The 25,475-nt window shown below is 47.9% G+C and overlaps 1 protein-coding gene across 1 annotated transcript; it reads right to left on the reverse strand.

The window, feature by feature from the left end:
• Window positions 1-1,808: 1,808 nt before the first annotated feature.
• On the reverse strand, window positions 1,809-24,460 carry PDK2 (pyruvate dehydrogenase kinase 2). Its single transcript, XM_020997585.2, is given in 12 exon segments — window positions 1,809-4,253; window positions 5,097-5,210; window positions 5,670-5,777; window positions 6,129-6,227; window positions 6,355-6,431; window positions 6,602-6,679; window positions 7,070-7,159; window positions 7,826-8,010; window positions 8,892-8,963; window positions 20,853-20,994; window positions 24,217-24,292; window positions 24,295-24,460. Coding segments are annotated over 12 exon segments (1,224 nt in total). The 5' UTR covers window positions 24,337-24,460; the 3' UTR covers window positions 1,809-4,112.
• Window positions 24,461-25,475: the final 1,015 nt, after the last annotated feature.

Below are 25,475 nucleotides of genomic sequence, written 5' to 3' on the forward strand. Positions count from 1 at the left end.
TTTGGCATTGAGTTGAGGATAGGAACATCTCCAAAGTCCCAAGAATAACCCAGCAAGAAGAACTAAGGGTGCCCCATATTACAAGCATATCGTTAGTTGGGGTGGTACCAGGACCAGGTTATTACTCCTGTTTCTGGCTTAGGGTTACTCTTGGGGGAAAATTTGCTCGGATTGGCCCTTGAATGACTTCTGCATCCATGAAGAGGTCTACACTCCTCCAATAAGGAAGGTATAGACAGCAGTAAGAAAGATCAAAGGTAGATACCAAGCCAGAATAACAGAAAATTCAGGGAATCATCTCTAAGAGACCTTAAAATACTTAAGGAGTTCTCTCCCATTTTCTGACACCTGAGCTAAGGAGAAGGGTTACATCTTTGTCAGTCCTCTCTTTGGTGCCCCTGATCTTTGGCTCCCAGCTGAGCTCTAGTCTTGACTTAGGATACAAAACCAACTCCCTGGCTTTTATTTCCTCTTCCTCCCAGGGAAGGTGTGCCAGGGAGAGGAGACCTGGGCACACTCTGATGACAGGGTAGCATCCTAATACTCTGTTAGCCAAGGTTGAGCTGTAAAGGGAGGGGCTGACCAAAAGTTAGAGGGCAATGACAGAACTTGTGTTCCTTCAACAAACAGAAGCAAATGAGCTTAGCATCTAGCTAACAAAAATAACTCCTCACAACAGGAAGTTATCAGATGTAAGCTTCTTTAACCCTACTCTCCCCACTCCACGTGAGCTCCTGCCTAGCCCCAAAGTGCTTTTGGTGTCCTAAGGTGTCTCCCCTGTCCCCTTGGGGGTCTCTCCACCCACAAGGTCTTGTGCCTCAAGGTCCAAAGCTCTCCACATGGTATTCCTCATCGATTGTCTTTTTAAAAGTTAGTCTAAGGGCTCACTCCTTGTTAGCAAAGTTGCTGTAAAGTGCCCAGCCTACAGTGCATGGGGGTGGGGGGCTGTTGGATCACACCTCATAATTTACAGGGTCTCCCTTCTGATGGGAGGGTTAAATCATAGAACTTTAGAGCTGGAAGCGATGGGCACAGCCAGAGAGCAGCCAGCAGAGGGCACCAAAGTGTCCTCAGGGATGGGCAGAGCCCAGTCCTTCCCTCAGGGCTAGCGGAGGAGGCGGGGCCAGGATTAGTAGCTCTTGTGGCAACGTGCCAAGAACCAGCTTCTGCCCTTGTTAGGAAATGTCACAGTGGAATGACATAGACCAAGACATCTCCCTCCCTACCCTGGTGCCCCGAATGCCCAAAGCCTTCACCCAAGGCCCATGGACATTGTTATCTCTCCTCTAGGAGCCAGCAACACGCATGGACAGGAATGTGTAAAAGAGAAATGGAGGGGGCAGCTAGGTGGCGCAGTGGATAGAGCACTGGCCCTGAAGTCAGGAGTACCTGAGTTCAAATCTGGCCTCAGACTAAAACACTTGACAACCCTTACTAGCTGTGTGACCCTGGGCAAGTCACTTAGCCCCAATTGCCTGGAAAAAAAGAGAGAAATGAAGTTTTCTTCTCTCTCCTGGAAGACTAACCAGCATAGCTCTGGAATTGCAGAAGACTTCCCCTTTAGACTCGGAAACCTTCATCCAAACAGCTGACAGCTGTGTCCCCTGCCTGGGCTACTCCTACTCCACTTGGTTCTGGGGGACTGGTCTCTAAAGAGGGGGTACTCACCACATTTTGCTGTCTACTCTGACTTAGGACCTCAGTTCCTGCTCTGCTATTCTCTTCCCTTCCTTAAAGGAGTGGTAACGGAAAAGACAGCAAGACCTGGATTTGAATTCTTCCCTTACTGTGTAACCTTGGACAAATCATTGAACACCTTGAACCTTAATTTATTAAAACCAGTAATGGGGAGGAGGGTGAGTAGAACTAGATGATTTCTAACATTCCTTTCTCCTTGGGAAGGAGGCATCTAAAGTATGGGTAAAAAGGGCCTAAATATTACTATTGAGGTGGGTTCTGTATGTAAGGAACACAAAAAATAGACTATGTATAGAAAGCCTCACTTCAGGCCTAGGTTACTCTGCCAAGCTCACGCTCATGAGACAGTGGTATTGTGGGAAAATATCAGAGAGCCTGGGTTCAAATATGAGATCCGTTACTTAGCGTGTGACCTGGGGAAGACTTTTCCCCTCTGTGGGCCTCAGTTTCCTCACTTACTAAAGGAGGGGTTTGGATTAGATATTCCCTAAAAGTTCTTCCAGCTTGGACAATTCTCCAGTTCTGCATAGGTAATGAAGACTGATGTGCACACTCAAGACAGCATATTGGAACTGTTTGCCAAAAGGTAGACCATTGGTATTGTATAAATGATGGGTATGACCTAGATATTGGACCTGTTAGATCATCTTAGACTATTTCATGTGTATTTCAGGGGGTTGGAGATGTGACATATCCTGTATATAAAAGGGTTTATGTCTGTTATAGGACATCATGAGATGCAGGGGACCGGGAAGGCTTGGTCTAGGGGCACTGTCCCCATCCTTCTCCACTGCCTCCCACCACCACTAGTAAGCAACCAAACTGGGAATCTCATTCAATCTTCTTTTTACCAGGTGTCGCCAGGAGGAACACACAACTTTAACCTCTCGTGTGCTGGACAGCTGAGAGGGAGGGGGTAAAGACACCCCAGGGATACGAAACTAGTTATGTACATACAGTTTAGGGGGGGAGCAAGCCACACCAAGCACAAGGGCTGTTTTGGGGGGGAAAGAGGGCAGGGATGATAGAAAGGGGTATCCAAGAGACTGAAGCTGTTCAGGCAGGATGGGGTGCATGTGAAAGAGAGCCTAGATCAAAGAGGGAGAGGAAAACACTGCTTAGGCAGAGGGACTGGTGAACTTTGGGAAGGCTGGTACTTCGGGTTGTCCTTGGTTTCCTTTAAAGGGAATTTTCCCACTAGACCAATGTTTGCCCCAATATTCCTGGGAGGAGGGATTCCCCCATCCACTCACATTTTTCTCTTCATCAACCCCATGGAAGTTGGAAGCCTGATCAGCCCATTAGCTGAGTGGACACATTAGTGGCCAGAGCCTCTCTGCTCCACTCCTAGTTGCTGGTATCCTCTCTTCTCTTTGGTCCCAGCCTCAACCAGTCTTTTCCTAACACTGATAAGAGCCCAACCCCTGGGGAGTGTGTGTGGGTGGGGGGGAGTAATGGCTCAAAGGAGAAGAAAAGGCCAACTGAAGGGTCCAGATGGAAGACCTAGAAAAAGAGGATGAGTGGCAAAGCACCCAGAATACTGCCTCACTGCCAAGGGTGAGAAGTGACAGATTTTGTCACAGGTGGTGTTACCACCCTTTAATTGCCATCGGGGCACACCCTTATAGGTGACATGATAGACGTCACCAGAAAAATTATTCACTGGGGAAACCGTTCCAGGGGTCTTCCTCCAGGGACTTTATAAAAACAGACATGGGGGCCACTGTGGTGAGGCCCTCACTGCCACTGGGTCATCAAGGAGAATCCCAGCCTCTCACTTGAGGTGACAGGGTGGGGGGTAAGAGGAAGATCACAGGGATACCATCCCAGGGTCTCTACGGTGACAGAGATTGGCACCTATAGGCCACTGCAGTGAAGGAATCATCCCAGTTGCCAAGGAAATAGACACAAGTCATCAAGAAGATCCTCCCTCTTTCCTTGGGGTAGTGGCAGGGGGAAGTCACCAGGTAGACCACCCTAAGTCTCCCCAGGAGACTCTATGGAGACAAAGATTGCACCTGGGGGCTACTGTAGTGAAGGCATCACTGCAGTTGCCATAGAAACAGTCAGGTAATCAAGGGGAACTCTTCCCCATCCCACCCCCAACTTAAGATGGTTAGGGGAGAGTGGAAGGTCTGAAGGGAAGAGTATCCCCAGGGGTCTTTACAGAAACAGAAATTGGCATCTGGGGGGTCAGTGTAGAAAAGGGCATCACCACAGTTTCCATGGAAACAGAGACAGGTCATCAGAGTGACATCCCCCTAACCCCTTAGGGTGGTGGATAGAGGGGGCAGGTCACCAGGGTGACTGGTCCCTAAAGAGATCCATCTGTCCTCATGGTCATCACTGTGAAGCCAGGAGGGGACTTGCCAGCAATGGGAACCCTCCCAAAGCCTCATCCACTGGCAGCCTGTCTAGCTGACTCGGTAGGTGGATGTGTTCTTGGGCTCTGTGCTTGGCACACACCAGTCGCCTGCCTCCTGGATGGTCTGGTAGTGACGCCATGCTGACTTGTTGTAGACGGGCAGGCGTTCCACAGAATCTGTCGACAGGGCCTGTCAGGGAGGGACAGGTGTCAGTACCACCTCCTGCCATGCTCCCCACTCTCCAAGCATGCCCACAAATCGTGTGGTAGAGGGGCCCAGGTCACATAAGGTCAGCCCCCAATGGCTCTCCTCCCAAGAGCAGCCACAAGTGTTACAGAATCACAGATAGTTATTACTGGAAACTAGGGCTATTATGGACTGTCAGCTCATCCCTCATGCAGGCTGTGTGTCTTTGTCCAAAACAGAAAAGGCAGAGGAACTGATCTGGGTGCCAGGGGTGGCAGCAGGTGTTGCAAAAGGCCATATCGAGTGCCCCTGGCCCTCCTGCAGGCTCTCTGGTAATCTCTGGTCCTTTGCCAAGCAACACTGACTCAGGCCTTCCCTGGATGGGTGGAGGACATGGGTCCTAGGAATACCCTTTGAACTCCCCAGAGCTGGGCTATAGAGTGGAGGCATAAGGTCGGGGGGAATGGCATTGAGTCCTTGGTTGGCTCATTGTTCAGCAGGGCAGCAGGTACAAAGGATGCTAGGCAATTAGCACACAGTAGTTCAACTCCTGTCAAATCCTTCTGCAATATTAACCATAGGCCTCTCTGAGACCCAGAAGTAGATAAAACAACCTTGTGAGGGCCCTGCTCTGGCATCTTGGGGGCAGAAAGCAGCTGCCCTCCTCCTTCCCACCTTCACAAGACAGTGACCTAGTCTCAGGACCCAGTGGTAAGAAGCTAAGGGGTAAGGCGAGAAAGTCATCCCCAGAGATAGAGGAAGCAGCAGATTCCTCCTTGTTCCATTTCAACATCAGTCAGCTCTGTCATAGGGGAGCAGGAGGAAGGGGGAAAGAGAATCACTCACTTTTAGATAGATGACAGCATCAGTCCCGAAGCCCTCCATGGAGAAGAGCTGCAGGTCACCCTGGAAGTACTTGGCATAAAGGCGGGATATGGGGAGTCCATAGCCAAAACCAGCCTGCAAGGAATGAGGTACTTGGTCATTCCACGGAAAGAGATCTGGGGACAGCAGGAGAGATTGTAGAGGGAGGAATGCTATGAGGAAAATGGATAGAGGAAAGAGAAAGCTTGGGAAGGGGAAGAACAGTCACCCAGAGGTATAGATGGATGAGTAAGTTTGGCTGAGGAAGAGACTGAGTCATAGTGGAGGAGCAAGAAAACAAAGATAATGAGAGAACAGGGATGTGTAAAAACATCAAGATACCAAGAGCTGAAGAGAGAGTATGACAGAGAAAATGAATGACATCGAGACAGGGCAAGTCAAAACAAGATATGAAGAGGCAGAGTCAGAAAGACCAAGAGGGAGGGGGACACACAAAGGGAGAGAGGCCCATGAACGAGCCTGGGAGCTGGTGAAAGGGGGAGCCACTAGGGAGGCGGAAAGGAGGGTGCACTGGGCGTAGAGGGTCCATCTCACCAAAGGGGTCCCCCCGGAGCCTGGCTGAGGGGTGGGAGCTGTGGAGTACATGTAGCTGAAGAGCCTCTCAATCTTTCGCAAAGGAACGCCCCCACCCCGGTCACTCATCTAGGTGAGACAAGACGTGTTAGCTGCTCCCCCCTCACCCAAGTGAGAGCACCTTAACCCCATGCACCCCAACTCCCAAGCTCTCCAAACATTCTTGTCCCCCATCTCTCTTCCTCCTTCAGTCTTTCCTCCTCCCATTATCTGCTCCAAGCCCAAGTCCAGGGCATGGAGGAAGAGTCTTAGGGGCAGAGGAAATCACCTCAAACCATAAGAGTTCATGAGAGGGTAGACCCAGGGTATCCCTCGTACCCAATACTTAGCACCCAGAGAACTTCCCATCCTTACTCCATCCCTAGGCCCCCCTCCCCTCCCAACTCCAACTTCCAGCCTCCAGGGTCAAAACTCACATACTTTGATAGATAGATCTTCCTCACCCAAGGCCACCATCACCTTGATGGGTGGGAGTGTGAGGCTGGACTCATGGCTTTCCACAGTTGCCCGCATGGCATTCTGGGAAGAGAGGGGAAGTGTTAAGGAGCCCCACTTGACTCTTATTTTCCTCAGATCCCTTCTCCTCTAGTGAACCCACTCTCCCTCTCCCATGCTACCCCCTCCTCCCCTCAAAGAGCTTCCTTACCTTAAAGAGCTCAAAGAGCATGTGGTAGAGATGGGAGGGGACGTAGACCATATGGATGGGCTGTTTGGAGTTGGCGGCTAAAGTAAGGCAGAGTTCAAAAGTCAGGGAGCTGCCAAGAGGACACCACACTCAGTGCCCCTCTCCAATCTCCTATCCCGCTTCCCATTCACCATAACTTCTTTCTTAACCTGTTCTGCCCTTCCACTCCCAAGAGAATTTCCCAAGGCCTGTCCCACCCCAAGCTCACCATTGATCTCTTGAATCTCCAAGCTGGGAGAGGCCATATAATATTTGTCACATAGGAGTTTGGCCATATCATAGGCATCTGGAGGAAAGAGAGGAAAGTTCCAACACACACACACACACACACACACACACACACACACACACACACACACACACACACACAGAGAACTAGTCTTAGGAAAGAACTTGACAGAGTTTCCACCTACCTGGGGAGCTCAGGTGAAAGAGCCTTTCTTTGCCAACTAGGTGGTGCCAATAGTTGCCCCCCTTGGCTGAAGTTTCCCCTCAAGCCTCTCCCTTAGGAGAGGTGAGGTTTCCTACTCCCCCCCACCCCACCCCACGGAGGCACTGGGTATCTTTCTGATTGCAGGAGGAGTTATGGGGTTGCTGCTTGGTGCCCTCAGGTCCTGGAAGAGGGCAAGGGGTTGGAGACCTCCCCATAAAACATACCCACTTTCCCCATACACACCTTTCACCACCTCGGAGACATCACAGTTGGGATCAATGCTGCCAATATGTTTGGGGTGGGCAGGGTTTGTGCTGCCGTCAAAGATCAATGCTGGGGAAGAAAGGGGATGTCTGTTACCCTCTTGGGTTCCTGCCAGCTCCTCTCACCTCTGCTCCCTCCCCAAGCTCTTCTCACCTGCCACCACCACCCCTCTCATCTCTCTAGATCCTCCACCTCCTCCAGCTTCTCTCACCTGACAGCCCCCTCCCAGCTCCTCTCACCTCTGCTCCCTCCCCCAGCTCCTCTCACTTGCCACCACCACCCCCCTCATCTCCTCTAGATCTTCTACCTCCTCCAGCTTCTCTCACCTGATGCGCCCCCCCAGCTCCTCTCACTTGCTACCACCACCCCCCTCATCTCCTCTAGATTCTCTACCTCCTCCAGCTTCTCTCACCTGACACCCCCTTCCAAGTCCTCTCACCTCTGCTCCCTCCCCAAGCTCTTCTCACCTGCCACCACCACCCCCCTCATCTCCTCTAGATCCTCTACCTGTCCAGCTTCTCTCACTTGACACCCCCTCCCAGGTGCTCTCACCTCTGCTCCCTCCCCAAGCTCTTCTCACCTGCCACCACCATCCCCCTCATCTCCTCTAGATCCTCTACCTCCTCCAGCTTCTCTCACTTGACGCCCCCCTCCCGGCTCCTCTCATCCCTCTGACTCAGTACTTCTCTTCTGCCTCTCAGCTCCCCCCTTTCCCAAGCTCTCCCTGGTTCTCACTATGCTGATTGATGAGCATTCGGATGGAGATGCGGCTGAGATAAAATCGGTCCAGGAAGTACTGGATGTTCTGGTTGGAGACAGGGTCATCACCATAGGCTTCCTTGTACTCCAGAACACCCTGGGCCATGGTGGGCACCACATCATTGTGCCGGTTACGGATTGTGACCAAGGCATCTGCGAACCTGGGGAGGGTGGAGGAAGAGTTGTTTTTTCTCCTCCCCAAACCTACTACCTATCTCCTGCCTCCCAGAGTTCCTCCTCATTGAGGCCTCCTGCCCTTTGTTCCACCCTGACATTAAAGGAGATGCACTGCCATCCACTTCACCATTGTACCTAAGGACCAGGGGATCTTTCCATCAGACTAAGGCGGAAACTGCATTAGAACAGGAGCCCCTTGAAAACAGGGACTGTCTTCCTCTTGTATTAGCACCCTCAGCACTTTGCACATAACAAGTGCTTAAGATGCACTTCCATTCATTCCAGTCACCTCACCCCCTTTCAGACCTTCAGCCCTTGAGGCCTGAGATGCACTCCCCACACCTAAATGCAAGGGCTCTCCCCCAACTCCCAGCACCAAAGGGCTCAGTTCCCTTCATCCCTTCTCAATCGCCCTAGAACAAGGCCCCTAGCATGGAGGGCAGAAGCTCTGTCTAGCTGGAGGGTTAGCCTATGTTTCTATCTGCATCTAATCTCTCCTTCTTAGATGAGAAGTTTGAAGAGAATAGGGGCTCTGTCATCCTCTAATGGGGAGGAGTACCTTCGGCCTCGAGGCCACATGTGGCCCTTTAAATCCTCAAGTGTAGCCTTTCGACTGAATCCAAACTTCACAGAACAAATTGGGATTGAATTCTGTTAAACTGAGGACCTAGGCCACATGTGGTCTCAAGGCCACAGGTTCCCCACCCTGCCTAGCACATGGAAGCTACAACTATCTCCTTCCCTTCTCCTCAATCAGGCCCCAGTCCTCAGCCCAGGGCTCTGGCCCTGGAGGGCACTTGGTCCAAGGGCATAGTTAATAAGTAACCCAACTGTGCTCATCCATGGAGAGATCTCGATCACTTACTGTCCCAGGGTCCGATGGTCCTCAGGGTCTTTGTCCAGGAACTCCATGATGTCCAGAAGACTTTGGACATACCTTTGGGCAGAGTTGGGGGTGGGGTGAGAAGAAGGAACTCAAATGTGTTTGAACTAGCTCCTATCTGGCCAGATCAACCTTCCTACCTACTCCCAAACTGAACCCCTGCAGGAAACTTTCCCAGATTAATCTGACCCATCCATTACTCTGTGTGCCCTTGTGCTCAGGGATGCCAACTCTATTGTATCATCATTTTGAATCTGATGTGTAGTTTTTAATCAAATTGTCATTTTTCATGTATGTATATGACGGGTGGGGTGGGAAGGGGTGCTTTGCATATGTGTTTGGGTGTGCATCCTGAATCCTCCTAACTCCATAATAAGTTATCCAAAGGTCATGGGATCAAAGATTTAGAGCTGGAAGGGAACTAAGAAATTATCAAGTCCAACCTTTTATAGATGAAGAAACCATCTTGGTGACTTGTCCAGAGTCACATAGTTAGTATCTGAGGTAAATATGAACCCAGGTCTATCTGATTCCAGATCTAATACCCCATCTTCTACTCCATGCTGCCTCAAGTCACTTTCTGTTTCTTGTCTATCTCCCAACAGCCTTTTATCACAGAGTCATAGAATGTCAGGTCTAGAAAAGGGACTTCAGAGCTCATCTGGTGTCGCTGTTCAGTCGTGCCTGACTCTTCATGACTCCATTTGGAGATTTCCTGGCAAAGATACTGGAGTGGTTTGCCATTTCCTTCTCCAGCTCATTTGACAGATGAGGAAACTAAGGCAAAGAGGGTTAAGTGACTAGTCCAGGGTAACAAAGCTAGTAAATGTCTGAGGCCAGATTTGAATTCAGGAAGAGGAATCTTCTTGATGCCAGGCCTGGTACTCTATTCACTGTACCACCTAGCTGCCTATATAACTCATCTAGTCTAGGGATTCTTAATCCAGGGTCCATCACCTCTGTTTTAAAAAATATTTTGATAACTATATTTTTGTACAATTGGCTTCCTGTGCAATCCTATGGATTTTATTTTGTGCATTTAAAAACGTTCTTCTGAACTGGGGTCCACAGGCTTTACCAGACTGTCCAACAGGCCTGTGAAACAAAAAAGGTCAAGAACCCCTTATTCAAGGTCACACAGACTTGGCACCAGATCTGGCGTAGAACCCAGATGTCCAGACTCTAAGTCCTGTGGCCTTTGGGCTTTGAACACTGGATAACTCTGATGGTACATGTAAGTAACCACTCTTTCCCTCTGGAACTGAACGGCTTAGTTAGCTCTGGAGAAATGAATCCCAAACTCAATGGAGGGAACTGGTTGGGACTGGAGCTGGAAGAACTGATCCCAAATGCTCAAGGACCAGGTACCCATTGAGACCTAAGCAAGGAAGTAGGAGGTTGGGGCAAAGAAATGGAACGAATTGGGGGCCAGGGTCTTTGGCAGAGCTGAGGCCCTGTAAATCATCACTCTTCCCAATTTCCCCATTTCCATTAGGGATAACACTCATCAACTCAGGCCAGCAATCTAATCTATTGCCAAGTCTTCTCAACTGTACTTTCATTTAGCACTTAGCACATAGCAGACCCTTAATAAATGTTCCCTGACTGACTTAGCATTACTTGCATCCATTCATTCCTTTCTCTGCATTCATATAGCCTCTGTCCTTCAGGCCCTCATCACCTCTCATCTGGACTATGGAAACAGTCATAAACTAGTGTCTCTGTTTCCATCTCTCCTCTTTAATCTTCCTACCACACAGCTGCCAAACTAATATTCCTAAAACAGATCTGACTGACCATGTCACTCCTCTACTCAAGATGCTCAGGGGCTCCCTGTCAAAATACAAAATCCTCAGCCTGACATGTAAACGCCTTCACCGTCTGGCTACCATCCATGTTTCCATTTATATTACATGCTATTCTCCTTTACGCACTTGATTTCAATCAAACTAGTCTGCCAACAGTTCTCCACTATGTGACAGTCATCTCCTCACTCCAGGCCTTTGCCCAGGTGATCCTCCATATCTGCAATGTATTTTCCCTCTTCACCTCTGATGCAAAAAAGGCCTATTTTCCTTCAAAGTTTAGCTTAGATACTCCTTCCAGATCTCTCTTCCCATACCCCACCCCCTCAGTTGCTAGTGCTTCAAAATCTTTTGAAATTACTTTGTATATACTTTACATTTATACATCAGTGTAGAGGTAGCATCCCCCAGTTGAACGCAAATCCCTAGAGATCAAAGACTATTTCCACTTTGTCACTGTGTCCCCAGCACCTGCCATCAAAGCGCCTTCCCTGCACACAGTAGGCACTTTAAATAAGTATTCCCTGAATTGTTAGTAAATGCTTGTTGAATTGAATTTTGTTTAACTGAAGCCCGATCTGAGTTCAAGAAAGACCCCTACCATCACCCCTGACTCCCCTTTTTCCTTTCACTCCAGCAGCCCATCAGAAGTGGCTCCTAATTGCCTCTTTCCCATGCCTTCAAACATCTTCTCTCTGGTTTTGTTAGAACAGAGCTACAAGACCAGACATTTTTTAGAAAGGGGTTGGAAGATGGGGAGAAGGCCCCATTGCAATTCAACACATTTATTAAGCACCTACTGTATGGAGAGCTTGAAGTTAAGAACTGGGGAAGATACAATGCTGAAATAAGACTCTTTCTTCATTGAGCTTAAGGTCCAGTAAAGGCATTCTGACACATAAAGAAACAACTGTAACACAAAGTAATACATGAAAAGTGTATAAAAGAGGAACCCAGTGTTATATGACGGCCAAGAGGGGAAAAGGTCGTTACTGAATGAATGGAACAAGGCAACTCCATTGAAAAGGTGAAATCTGAGCTGAGCTTTAAAGGCTACCCAGGATTTCAATGAGGAGGGATGGGAGGGGAAGGGAGGAGGAGGAAGAAAGCATTCCAGGTGGACAAAATACCATGAATAAAGGCCAAAAGATTCCGGGACACTGAGCCATCCACTTTCGCTGAAGTACAGATTACATGGAACTGTTGAAATCTGGAAAGACAAAATAATGCCAGACAGTGATAGCTTGGATATTGCCAGACTAACTGGGGCCTGCTGGCTGGCAAGTAGTCTGAGTACCAATAAGGCCTCCCAACCTATCCCAAAAAGGCTTTAGGGGTACCCTTCTTTACATTCTGCTGGATTTCCTTTAAGGGAGTATGGCTGGATGAGAGAAAGGGAAGTTTCAGGTGTATAGGTGGGGGCAAGGGATGAAGAGTCTTGGGTCCCTCTTTCAAAGGAGATATATACAGCCTAGAGGATTTGGATGAGAAAGTAATCTAAAGGGAAGGAGGTGGCATCAATTTTGGGGTCTGAGCCAAAAAGTCCCAGAGAGGAGTCTCTTCATGCACGAATTGTTTGGAAGGAAGTAGGCTCGGTGAATTGAGGCAGAGGGCAGAAAGCTGAGCCAGGGGACAGATGGATATACCCTGCCTATTTATTCCAAGGGGCTTGTGGGTGGGATCGGAGTCCAACTTGCTGGAAGAAGGGGCTGGCAGCTGGGGCTTTCTTTGTCCAGCTCAGAAGAAGAGAGTTTGGTCTGCTCCTACCAATTCATCTTGGCGGCTTCACTATCCCAAGAAGGTAGAATATCTGGTCACATATGCATGAAAATGAGGCAAAGTCAACTGTTTTGGGAAAGCTGTTTGGGGTGGCAACTTGGGCTATAAGAGTGATGGGGCCACTCTCTCCTTCCCTTTATTGACAGGTCAGGGAACTTGAGGGGGAAGGGTGCTCAGGAAGAAGACAGTACTTGGGGCAGAGAGGGTGGTGCAAGGCTTGGGAATCAGGACAAGTGGGTTCTCATTCCTTTCTTCCCACTCTGCAAAAGGGAAAAACACTAGAAATCTATGGGGGAAAGGTATTTTTTCCTTTCTGCTCTGCTCGTCAATAGCATTCAAGTGCTATCTTCAGAAGTTTGCCCAGTAGCATAGCATTCTGGGTCTTTCATTCTGCTGGGGAGAGCTCTGTGGTTTCCTTGTCCTCGCCCCAGTCCTGTGGTTGGACAGCTATATGAAAGCATAGTCTGTAATTCTCCATAGTCTTCAATTTGCTGCCTTTCAGAGTTAAAAAAGAAAATGTCAGAGCTGGGAGGGACCTAAGAGACTATTTAGTTCAAAAGAGAAGGAAAGTGAGATTGGCCCAAAGTCAGAGGCAAAGCCAGGATCAGAACTCAGATCTCCTGACCATGAATCCATGTCATAAGAGGATCAGGTGATGGGATTAGGGATGTTTGGTTTAGGAAAGACTCAAGGCTGATGCATGAGAGCTATCTTCAGGGATCTGAGGGCAGTCACAGGAAAGAGGATACGGGTTCGACCCCAGAGGGTAGGACCAAGAACAATGGATAGAAACTGCAGAGACCAATTTAATGTAGGTGTCTGGAAAAGTTTTTCCTAATAATTAGGGCTTACCCAGAAGCAGAATGGGCTGCCTCATGGGGTAGTGGGCTCCCTTTGTTAGAAACCTCTAAGCAGACTCTGGATGACCACTTGTTGGGTATCTTAGAGCTGAGGTTTTTCAGGTAAATAAGGGGTCAGGTGGCTGCTGAGATCCCTCTCAACTCTCAAATTCTATGATTCTGTGACTTGGGACATCTCTGGCTGTTCTGTCATTCCCGGGATCAATGACTGAATCATTCCAATTCCCTACCTCAACACGTCCTTCCGATCTTGAAACCTCTGCCCAGGCCTTCAAAAAAAAAAAATTGGTCATAGTTGCCTCCTCCAGCAAGTGATCCACACCTATAGGACTGCCACCCCATCCCACCAATGTTTCCAAGACTTATTTTCTCCTATATTAGATTGTTAAATCATTGTTTCCCAGCCAGGTGCTGTGCCAGGGCACTTGGGTGCATTCTGAAAACCTCCTTGGTATGTCTCAGAGGGCCGAGTTCCCTGTGGACAATTTCTGACCAGGAAGAGGAGGGGCTGATGAGCACAGTGAAGAGAGGGTTGTCTCTGTGTTACCCTGAGTAGGTATATCGGCTAGGAATGTGGCTGAATACAAGGAGATGGCTGGATGGACTGACTGGGTTGGGAAAGGATGCTTCCCTGATGTGTGACCAAAAACCGTATGGAAATAGTATTTATAGCTGTGTAAGCGAAGAAATCCTGTGTGTTCCATTAATTGTAGACTCCCCAAGGGACTGTGTTTCTCTTATCAGATGAGGGAGGAGGGAGGGGTAGTCCCTGAGGATGATGTTGGGTTTAGAGTCACGACTCAGGCTAGAATCCCAGCCTTCTCACTTAATACAATAGACAGTTCACTTAGCCTCTCTGGGACTATTTCTTCATCTGATATATGAGGAGGTTGAATAAGAACCTCTACAGCCTTTTCTAGTTCTCAATTTAGCATCTTCTGATCTATGAGAGAGATTGTCTTTTTCTTCAGACTGGGAACTACCTGAGGACAGAGACTGTGCCTTCCCCATCAGGCTAGGGATTCCCCAAAAGCAGCAAGTACCATATCTCTAATCGGTAACACACTAAGTTGGAGACTCTGGAAGAAGGCAGAAAGTGAAAGAAAGGGTGGTAATTTCAATCTCCTCCTCCTCCTGATAACTCTAATTAAGGACTCTATCAGGGAAGGGTGACTCACAGTCTGTTGATTTTGTTCCATTAACCCTTTTATTTTCTACAGACAAATTTCCCCTGGTTCTATGAGATTACAGATACTTTACATTCAACCACATTGCATGTAAATTGGCTTCTGTAAAGTTAATTCAATTTTCCTACTGACCTACTATTACACAGGAGATGTGGTCTTACAGCAAAAGGATCCCAACACATGGGCCCAGCTCAAAACTTGTAGTGAGGAAATGGCTGGATATGATGGACATTTTAGTTTGACAGGTAGGTGACGCAGTGGATACTCTGGGCCTAAAGTCAAGAAGACCCGAGTTCAAATGTGGCCTCAGACACTTACTAGCTGTGTGACCCCCAAGCAAGTCTGTTTGCCTCAGTTTCCTCATCTGTGACATAAGCTGGAGAAAGAAATGGCAAACCACTTCAGTATCTCTGCCAAGAAAACCCTAAATGTAGTCGACTCAAAATGGCTAAACAACTACACCTGCTGAGAGATACAGTCTCCAGGAAGTAATTTATCTTTGCAACACTGACTCTAGATTCTGATTCTACAATCCTATTCTGTCCCAGCACACACACCCCCACCCTATGTATGTAATATTTGTATATATGTTTATCTTTCTCTACCAGTGTATCTATATATCTATATCTATCTATATATATGTACATATACAAACAAATGTACTTTCTTTCTCATATTTCTATTCCCAGCACTTACTACAGTGTCTGGCACATAGCAGGCACTTCACAAATTTCGTTTATTGACTGGTTAACTGACAAATATACATGTATACACACATGTATATGGTGTGTATTTTAATCCCTCACATATATATTTATATTCACACCCACTTTGCCACATTGCCCTTCTGTGTATGTATGTGTGTATGTGTATATATGTATATGTATACAAATAGGCCTATGTGTATGTAAGTATATATATACACATATACATACAGCAACTAGGTTCAACTCCAGCTTCTGACTTGTGGTAACTTATATGATCATGAACAAGTCATTAAACATCTCAACCTCTCAGTTTATTAGTTATCTTACACACACACACACACACACACACACACACACACACACACACACACACACACACACACACAGAGCTGGGTCATGTGATTACTACTGGGCCTGCAGAGGGTGTTGTCTGATGGAGAATATCCCACTCCAGCCTGAAAATTCCTTTAATTTGATCCCTGATGTTATGCAAATCAAATTGATTCCCTGCTTTATCCACACTGTCAATGTAATACTCTATACATTGTTTACTTAGGCTCAGAAAATGCATGTAAATTGTTTTGCAAATCTTAAAGCACTCTCTCCTCCTCCTCCTCCTCTTCTTCTTCTTCTCCTTCTCTCTCTCTCTCTCTTTCTCTCCCACACACACACCCTGCCCCTTCCCATCTTTCCCTGTTAGCAGCTATAATTATTAACTCTGGCTGAGAATGGCCCCGAGAATTGGCCACCAATGCTATAAATGTGACCTTACATTTCTTCAGCACTTCATGGTTTCCAGACTTTTTACTCAGTTTTAACACCTGATTTGTCAGATTCATAGGCTGAGAGGCACTTTCCAAGGCTGCCTTATCCACCTCCACCCCCAACCAAGTCATGTCAGCCAGAGGAGAAGCTCAAATTTTTCATCAAAGAGGCTTCAGAAAGGAGATGCCCCAATCTCTCAGTCAGCCCTTCCTGTCACAAAGTCCTTTTAACCTTCTTCCTTTCTAACCTTAATCCTTCCTGTTGCAGCTTTCATTCTTTCCCTCCTGTGAAGTAGGTCTCTTCTTCTATAGACCCTCCTCCAAGGTTCTTATCTGTCACCCCTCACAGGGTAGGGAAAAAGGGGTTTTGCAAACCCTAAAGTTTTATATAAATGTGAGACTGTTATTACCACTGAACCACAACCAAGCTAAATCTGCCTTGTTAATGAAATGCTTTCTCTAGATTAACTTCACTCCCTCCAACAAGGCTTACACCCACAAGGTATGCTTTAGAGGATTAAACATTAATACTTCAAGGGCCCAGATTTACTGCTATGGGTATTCTTTCCACTGAACAGATCATTTGAAGGAGAAGATTTAAGGAACTAACTTAGCAACCCTCCAAAGATGGGCTTCCCACACTTAACCGGGTTGATCTTTGGAAGACTGACAGAGTCTGTAGAAAAGCCCACACGTGGAACCTCTCCAGTTTAGTAAATCTTGTTCTCACTCGTACACCTTTTAGAAGCCATTGCTGCCTTCTCACTACACCATGACAAGAAAGTTTGGGGAGTGAAATGAGCAAGAGAATAACACTAGCTCATGTTTCTTCAGCACACTAAAGGTTACCTGGTGCTTTCTGCACAATATCCCTGAGAGAAGGAGGCAACAGATGAATGCATTACTATCCCTATTTTATACCCCAGGAAGGAAAGAAGGAGGAGTAAAAGATAAAGTGACTTGTCCAAGGTAACAGAGCTAGTGAGTACCTGAGCCAGGACATAAATCTAATCTCACGACAAATCTAGGGCTACATCACATTGATATGCTGGTAACCTGGGCCAAATCAAATTTCCCGGCCACCAATAACAAGCACATGACATTTTTTGGGACATTTTAGGAATCTACACATAGCTCAAGGGTAGGGAGGAATTACATTCAGTTCAGCTCTTTTTCACTCTCTCAAGAACATGGTGTCCAGGGAGGAGGTTGGGGGGTGGGGAGGTCAATCAAAGCAGCCAACAAGCCAGCAGGAGATAAAGCATGATCAGTCAGCTGGACAGAAGGAGGAGGAGGAGGATGGGGAGGAACAGATGGCATCATCTCCTGCCTCCTTTCTAACCCTCACCAACCCTCCAGAGTATTCATTCCCTACACGTTTCTTGTGGAGGCAAAACATAACAAATACTGGGCTTTGAGATCTAGGAAGAGAGCTTTGGAGTCAGGGTTAATCCAATTGAATTATTATCAAGTTCTGACATCCTACCAACCAGAGGGAAGGTTTTCCTTTTCTCTAGAAGGGTGAGGTGGGAAGTACAGGCAAAGGGGATATTTGGGTGACCAAGCTCTCCATCTCCACTAAGGTAAAAGATAAGGTCCTTCTCTACAGGTCAGTCCATCATGCCCCTGCCTCTGTGATCCCAGGCCTTTAGTTCTCAAAGGTCCCTAAAAAGACAATTCCCCAGCCATGTATTCCTAACACTCAGAAAATCCTTCCTGGGGCATGCCCTAAATCTGGCAGATGGCAGTTCTGGCTCCTTTCTGAATCCTCTGCTCTCTGCCCAACAGTTCCAGAGCACCTCACCCCTTCACTGCCTACTCATCCTGTTCAGCCTCCCAACACCTCACCCTCCTCATTCCTTCACTGCCCATTCATCCTGGTCAAGCCCCCTGTCTTTCCTGAAGAGAACGTCTGGCATGTCTAACATCCTATATGTGTAGATCCCAGTTAACAATATGCATTTCTATTGGCCAGTTTTTCTTTAATAGTTGAAGTCAGTTTTTCCCAAGTCCATGTCCTACTCCATGTTGGGTACAGGTTCTGGGAGAAAATGTCCACAATCACCACTATTTTTCCCTATATAATATTAAATGAGAGGCAATATGGTAGAGTGGATGGAGGGTCAGTCTTGAATGATCTGGGTTCAACTTCTGCCTTTGACACATCCTGGCTATGAGAAGCTCTTAGTGCTTAATGCAACTCTTTTTAAAAGTTATTCTGTTTTTTTTAACTTTGTTTTTAGTTTTCAACATTCTTTTCTATAAGATTTTGAGTTCTAAATTTTCTCCCCCTCCCTCCACTCCCCCTCCTCAAGATGGCATGCAATCTGATATATGCTATACATGTACAATCATATTTAACATATTTCCACATGCCATGTTGTAAAGAAGAATTAGAACCAAAAGGAAAAACCAGGAGAAAGAAGAAACAAATAAAAAAGAGATAGAAAACAGTATGCTTCAATCTGCATTCAAAATGCGTAGTTCTTTCTCTGGATGTGGATAGCATTTTCCATCATAAGTCTTGTTAAGGCAACTCTTTAAGACTATAAGTGACAGAATGGTGAAGAGCATTTCCACACCTGAAGTTCTCCATCCCAACAGGGAACCACTGAACAGATCGGAACCACCACAGCTACAGTTCAAAAAAATAACTAAATATGAAATTATGTATATACAAAATGACTTTTTATATGGGTCAACTGGTTGTGAACATGGACTCATGAACATTAGAGTAACAGTAACATCCAACCTTGGCCCCCGAGAGGAGCTGAGAAAGGGTGCCTCTTCTTTTGGTGGAGAGATGGCAGCTGACAGATGAGTGTGGGGTATGACCTGAGCTCAGTCTGCTTTACTCAAAGGAAGGCTTATGAGGTAGAGGTAGTGGGGATAGGGGAAGAAGATGAGGAAATAGAATATCTGAAAGTGACTGTGATGTAAAATCAAAAGGCACTGATAAAACTTACTTTAAAGCTAAAGATGGGTTTTTAATCCCTTTTATTTTGCTCTAAAATCTCCTTCCCTCCCCTATCCTAGGAAGTATTCCCTAGTACTAGGCCTTAGGGACAAGCATTCATGTATTCCATTAATGTATTTCTAGGGCAAAAGTGTTGCTTGGTCAAATAATTTTAGGTCATGATGGATCACAGGAGCCAGATATAGAAGTTGGAAGCCAGTAGGTGGTGCAATGGATAGAGTGCTGGATAGAGGCCTGGAGTCAGGAAGACTTTAAGCTCAAATCTGCCCTCAGACACACACTAGTTGTGTGGTCTTGGAAAAGTCACTTCACCTCTGGCCTGCCTCAGTTTGCCCATCTGTAAAATAAAGATCATAATAGTACCCAGGGTTGCTGTGATGACAAAACAGGATAATATCTGTTTAGCATGGTGCCTGGCACACTTAAGCCACAAGCTTAATAAAGGTTTATAGACTTCATTTGGAAGTTCCAGAAAGGGAAAGATTTGATCAAAGCTACTCAGGAAGCAGGGCCTAGGTTTGAATCTGGTACTTGGGTTCCCAAATCCAGGGTTCTCTCCACTATATTCATTTGCCTTATGCCCTGATTAGCATGTCAGTAAATAGAAGGGTTAGTTGAGGGGGCTCCTCCCCAGGAATAGAATTCAGTCAAAAGGAAACCTTTGTACTGAAAATGATAGTTAACTCACCTTGACAAAAATAACAAACTGAATGGAAGAACAAACAGAAAATCGGCATCATTATCATTACTTTGCTAGCATAAACAAAAATAGCAAGCAGAATCTCAGAACCAGGAGAGAGCCTCAAGAGCCAATTCAGGGGGCAGCTAGGTGGCGAAGAAGATAGAGCACTGGCCCTGAAGTCAGGAGGACCTGACTTCAAATCCAGCCTCAGACCAAACATTTGGCACTTGCTAGCTGTGTGACCCTGGGCAAGTCACTTAACCCAATTGCCATAAAAAAATTTTTTTTAAAAGAGCCAATTCAGACTAACACCTCATCTCAAGATAACAAAATCCTGGCCCAGAGGGTGGAATCAACTTGTCCAAGGCTGCACAGCTGAGTTAGTGAGACAAATTCAGCTCTAGAGCTTAAAGGGCCCTTAGTCTAACCCATTCATTTTACAGATGAGGAAACTGAGGCCAGACCCACTGACTTCAAATTCTGAGCTCTTTCTATGAGAGTCTATTTATTAATAGAATATATTAGATATATTAATAGAATATTAACTAATTCTATCTATTCTTACAGAAGCAGAACTAGATGCCACGTCTCTCAACTTCCAGTTTAAATTACTAGAGTTTAGATCAGGATAGTTCTAGTGAATAAGTTAACCTTGTTTGTTTTTCATCAAATCAGCCCAAGTACTCTAATTCCCTAAGGTTAGTCAGTTCATACTGACACTAGCCTGGCTAGGGGGGTTGGTTGTGAAATAAATGATTTCCCATTTGAAGTCTGGGTTCTCGAATCAAAGAGGGTTTTCTACATTGTGTTATTTCTATTTCTAGGATGGCCTTGTTTGCTCCACGGGATGAGATGCACTGCATGACCTATGGATAGGTACCCTATCCTCTCAGAGTGCCATTTATCCCCATTCCTCCCAGAACAGCTGGAAGAACTTGGATCCCATCACTGTGGACAACGAAGGTGCTTGCTTTCAATCTCTCTCTCTCTCTCTCTCTCTGTCTCCTCTCTCTCTCCCTCCCTCTCTCTCTCTTTCTCTCTCTCCCTCCTTCCTTCTCTCTGTCTCTGTGTTTCTCCCTCTCTGTTTCTTTCTCCCTCTTTGTCTCTCTGTCTCTGTGTGTGTGTGTGTGTGTGTTTTTCTGGGGAGCTCAGAGGAGGACCAGGAGAGAGAGTGCGTCTTACCAACTCTGCACCAGCTGTACGGATGGAGTTCCTAGTACCCGGTCTGGAAGCAAATTGATCTCCTTCATTATGTTGGCCAGCCGCACAGGCAGCTCCTGCCTCAGGAAGGTGAAGGAAGTTTTTTCGCAGGCATTGCTAGAACCTGATGGAAGGAAAGAGAGGAGTTGTCATCAGGGAAGCTTAGCTCAAGGTCTACCTCCTACAAGTGTCTAGGACTGCTCAGCCCAGGCGCTAGGGCCTCCCCCTGAAATGAACCTTTCTTTGTTCTGCCTAGAGTCCCATGTGTACACATTGCTTCCCCTACTAGAATGTGAGCTCCCTGAGGGCAGGGAGTGTTCCTTTTTTGTCTTTGTGGTCCCTACCCCCAGCACAGTACCAGGCACTAGCGAGATGCTTAGTAAGTGTTTGTTAAGCAACCTATTGATTGCTTGAAATAGAAGGACCCTTAGAGACCATCTAATCCAACCCCCTTACTTTACAGAGGAGGAAACTGAGAAGACCCCGAAACAGAACAGACTTACCTCAATTCCACTGCCAGCGGCAAAGTCTAGACTAGAACCCAGGTCTCCTGCTTTCCAATCCAGTGTTCCTACCCTTCCTTCCCTAAACTCCACCCATCCAACCCATCTCTATAGCTACTCCCCAGCCTCATTTCACAGTTACATCTATTTTACCTCAACCCAGGCTCCTCCAGGCCTCAATCAACAAGTTTCTCCTTTTATTCTTCTCCATCATGAGCTAGTAATTTGGGTAGCAGGGAATGAAATGGGGAGAGAAATCAAATAGAAAAGGGTCCTAATCCCAGGGCTTTGTTCTAGAGAGGAGGGCTTAGATTCTCAAGCTTCAAAGAGCCCTTGGGTTAGACTATTGGCCTAACTGAACAAGAGAAGCTGAGTTGAGGCAGGGAGAAATTAGAGGCGAGTCAGAGGAAGGAAGCAGGATTATAGGTCTCCAATTTTACAGATGAGGAAACTGAGGCCCAAGGGTGTTAAACGATTTGGTTTTGGTTTCAGAGGCAGGATGTGGACCCAGACCCTCTGACTGCTAAACCAGGGAGGGCTCATTCTTTTTATTTTGGGGGGGGCTCTTTCTGCTATTCTTTGATACTGTTCAGCTATTCCTACTTCACTGTTTCTGCAGGAGTAAATCTAAAATTCATCACTTTTGGCTTAGGTTCTTCTCCCTGCTAAGGCCAGATGTACAGTGACAACCTGTCCTAAGGCCTATCTAAGGGGGAACTGGCATCACACCCTCCCCTGCCTTCCCTGACCCCAGGTCATCCCTCATACTCGGGGAGCTGGGACCCTCAGATCTTTAGTTGGGGATGAACTATCTAGGAATGGGCAAAGGGATTCTCCTCTTGGGAGGCAGCTCAAAGCCCAAACGAGGTGATAAAGGAATGGCAGAGAAGGATCAAGACCCATGAGCAGGTGTCTAGCTGCCACAGCCCCTCTGATTCCAGGTCCTTGCCAAGCCCTGTACTCAGCCCTCTTCCTCCCCAACTTTCCCCACCCTCCCTGGCAGTGATGTAGACTGTAACCAGAGCCAGGCACTATCTCACCAACCCTACAAAGATCTAGGAGATCTCCCTCCCCACCCTCAGCTGTCACCAAAGAAGTGCCCAAGGGATAGACTCAGGGAACACACAATACCCGTTTCATGAGCCCAGTTAGTACAGCCTCTAACTGGCCCACCCACTATCATGGGGACTGGTACAAGGTGATCCTGGTCCACAAGATGGGTGGGAGACCAAGAGAAAGTTTCCTTTCCCCTCCTCCACCCTACCCCCTCAAGGAATCTAATGAGTGTTTCTGTCCAAAGTTTTACTTCACTGACCCACAAGAACAGCTTGGGAGCCTTTGATCTTCAAATGTCCTTGTTTAGATGGGCAGCCTTTGAAAGCAGTGGGGGTAGGGGAGTGGGCCATGCAATCCAATACCCACCCTTAGTCCCCTAACACCTCCTTCCAGTTGCTAGTGGGAGCCCTCTAACCACCCCCCTTCATGACAGGTTCCTCCTTTCTAAGGTCCCATATCCTAGCAGTCTCTCCTGTCCCATTCATAAGTCTACAGACATCTGTATTTTTACCCCTCGTAGTGTTCCTAACATTGTCTGCACAAGACCTAGGCACTCCACTTCCTCATTAGAAGCCATATATATCATTGACCCTCCCCATGCCCAGCTCTATCTATTGTTCCAGTCCCCTTCTCCCCGTCTCTCCTCCTATCTCCTCCTCCTTCTTGTTCCCTATCCCACCTTAACCTTGGATACCACATGTAGGAACACCCCTACCCAACAAATAATCCTTTAATATCTGGACCCCCTTCCCAATTTTTTTCCAACTCCTCTACCCAACCTATCCCTCCCTCCTACTCCTTCATTCTCCCGGAAGAAAACTCCTTTGCAGCTCAGAATCCCTTCCTCCATCAATCTGGCCTGCTACCATCACCCCTCACCACCAACTCTTCCTAAGTCTTAATTCCCTTTCTCTTCAACCCTTCTCTTCCTAGCTCCCTATTCACACACCTCTCATTCGACTATCCTGCTTTTACCTCCAGATTTCCTCATAAACTACCCCTGGTCTGGAGTTCTTCACCAATAACCCTTCCTTTCTCAGTCTCCTCCTTAAACCTTTCTAGGTTGGACTCCTACTTTCCTGGCTTCTCTATTTACCCCTCTAAGACTCAAGCCCTGAGCCCTCTCCTTGCCCAGCCTTTCCATTAACTCCTCCCAGACTAGAGCCCAACTCTTCATTTCTTCTTTAACCCCATCACTGCCAGGGGGGCCCCCTGCCTCTCTCTCCACTAACCCTTGCCAGCCTGCAGTCCCCTGGATTCTCCATTAACCCTTGCCAGCCTGGGGCCCTGGACTCTCCATTAACCTTTCCCAAACTGGAGCCCTTGGCTATCCTTTAATATCTGGACCCCCTCCCCCTTCTTTCTCATCCTTCACAACCGAGAGATCTATGACTATTAACCCTTCCCAGGCCGAAGCCCTCTTGACTCCCCATTAATTCTTTCCAGACTGAAGCCCCTTTGACTCTCTGATAGTCCTTCCCAGCCGGGATCCCCTGGACTCTCCCACTAACCCTTGCTAGCCTGGAACCCTCTTCACTCTCCCATTAACCCTTCCCAGGCTGGAGCCCTCTTGACTTTCCTTAACCCTTCTCAGCCTGGAAATCCCTTGACTCTCCATTAACCCTTGCTAGCCTGGAGCACCCCTGACTCTCCATTAACCCTTGCCAGCCTGGAGCACCCTTGGCTTTCCATTAACCCTTGCAGACTGCAAGCTGTCACCTGCCTCCCCATCGCCTCTGCCCAGCCTTCGGCCCCTGCGCCTTCTCCCTGCTCAAAGTCCTACGCACCAAAGTCCAGAAACTGCTTCATGGACAGCGGGGACGGGGAAAACTTGCTGAAGTGCTCGATGTACTTGGGCGCGCCCCGGCCAGGGATGCGTTCTTTAGCAGCACCCGGACCCAACGCATGGCGGCGGTGACTGTAGCAGTGGCTGTGGCGACAGTGGCAGCGACGGCGGCGGCCCCGTTTCGGGGCCCAGCTTCGCTCAGCTCCCGCTCCCGAAGCCCGGGCCAGCCACCTAGCCTGCTCCTTCCTCCCCTCCCCCTTCAACACGGCTTTAGCGGCCTACGCTCCCCCAGCCAATCATATCTCCCCGATCCAGCCGCCTCCAATCATTCCACACAAACAACTCCGGCCGGACTAATGAGAAGACGTCTCGGCACGTGGCTTCCCGGGGCGCCCACCCTCTTAACCCTTTCAGGCCGAGGTCCGTCTGCTGTTTTGACCGAGCTCCCGCTGCGATCCCGCCCCCCCCCCCGGCTGGAGCTGTTAACCCTTCCCTCCCTGCAGCCCAACCCATTGACCTGCCCCCTCCCCAGCGTTCAAGTTCAACCTTCCCAGCCTTGGGAACAGGTCACCCCGAGTTCCTGGAGATAAGACTCATCCTCCTGCGCTCTCGGGAGCCCCTTTCATCCCCGGATTCCCCGTGGCTCCCTCCCTGGGGTGGGACGTGGGAGGCCCTTCTCCAGCCCGGCGCTCACGCCTGCAGGCCCAAGGGAGGAGGTTTTTCAGGCTGAGAGTGACTCAGCCGCACGTTTGCAAGAAAGGAGGCCTGCAAGTGGTAGAAATTGATTGATTCGGGCTTCTCTGGCTGCCTTGGGAACTCAGGAAGATGAAAATGCTATGCAAACACTTGATCTTCTGGTTAAGAAAAGCCCACCCCGGGCAGGCCTTTAAAACCCAATACCTCCTCTAAGCGCTTGGAGATCTCATTCCCCTCACTTTAGCCTTTTGCTTTTGGGGGTGAAGGGAATCCTTACCCCATTATATAATACGCACGTATGCCTACGCTTCCCTCTTGCCCCTCCCCCTCACATACACACATACAGCCCAGTCTCTGCTACTGCTACGTGTAGGTTTCTCCTTCCCACTCCCGACGTCGCTCCTCAGGGTCACCCTGACTCTTTCAAGGAAAAGGCAATTAGGTGCCCCCTCGTGGTGACAGGTGGTATCACAAGGCGGTATTCAAGGGGAGGGGTTAGCAGGTGCGTTTTCCCGAACGTGCCAGGCCCCACCGCCGGTGATACAAGGAGGAGCATTTAAGTTT

The sequence above is a fragment of the Phascolarctos cinereus genome, unplaced genomic scaffold (assembly GCF_003287225.1).
Source record: "Phascolarctos cinereus isolate Bilbo 61053 unplaced genomic scaffold, phaCin_HiC Scaffold_5;HRSCAF=322, whole genome shotgun sequence".
Lineage (NCBI taxonomy): Eukaryota > Metazoa > Chordata > Mammalia > Diprotodontia > Phascolarctidae > Phascolarctos > Phascolarctos cinereus.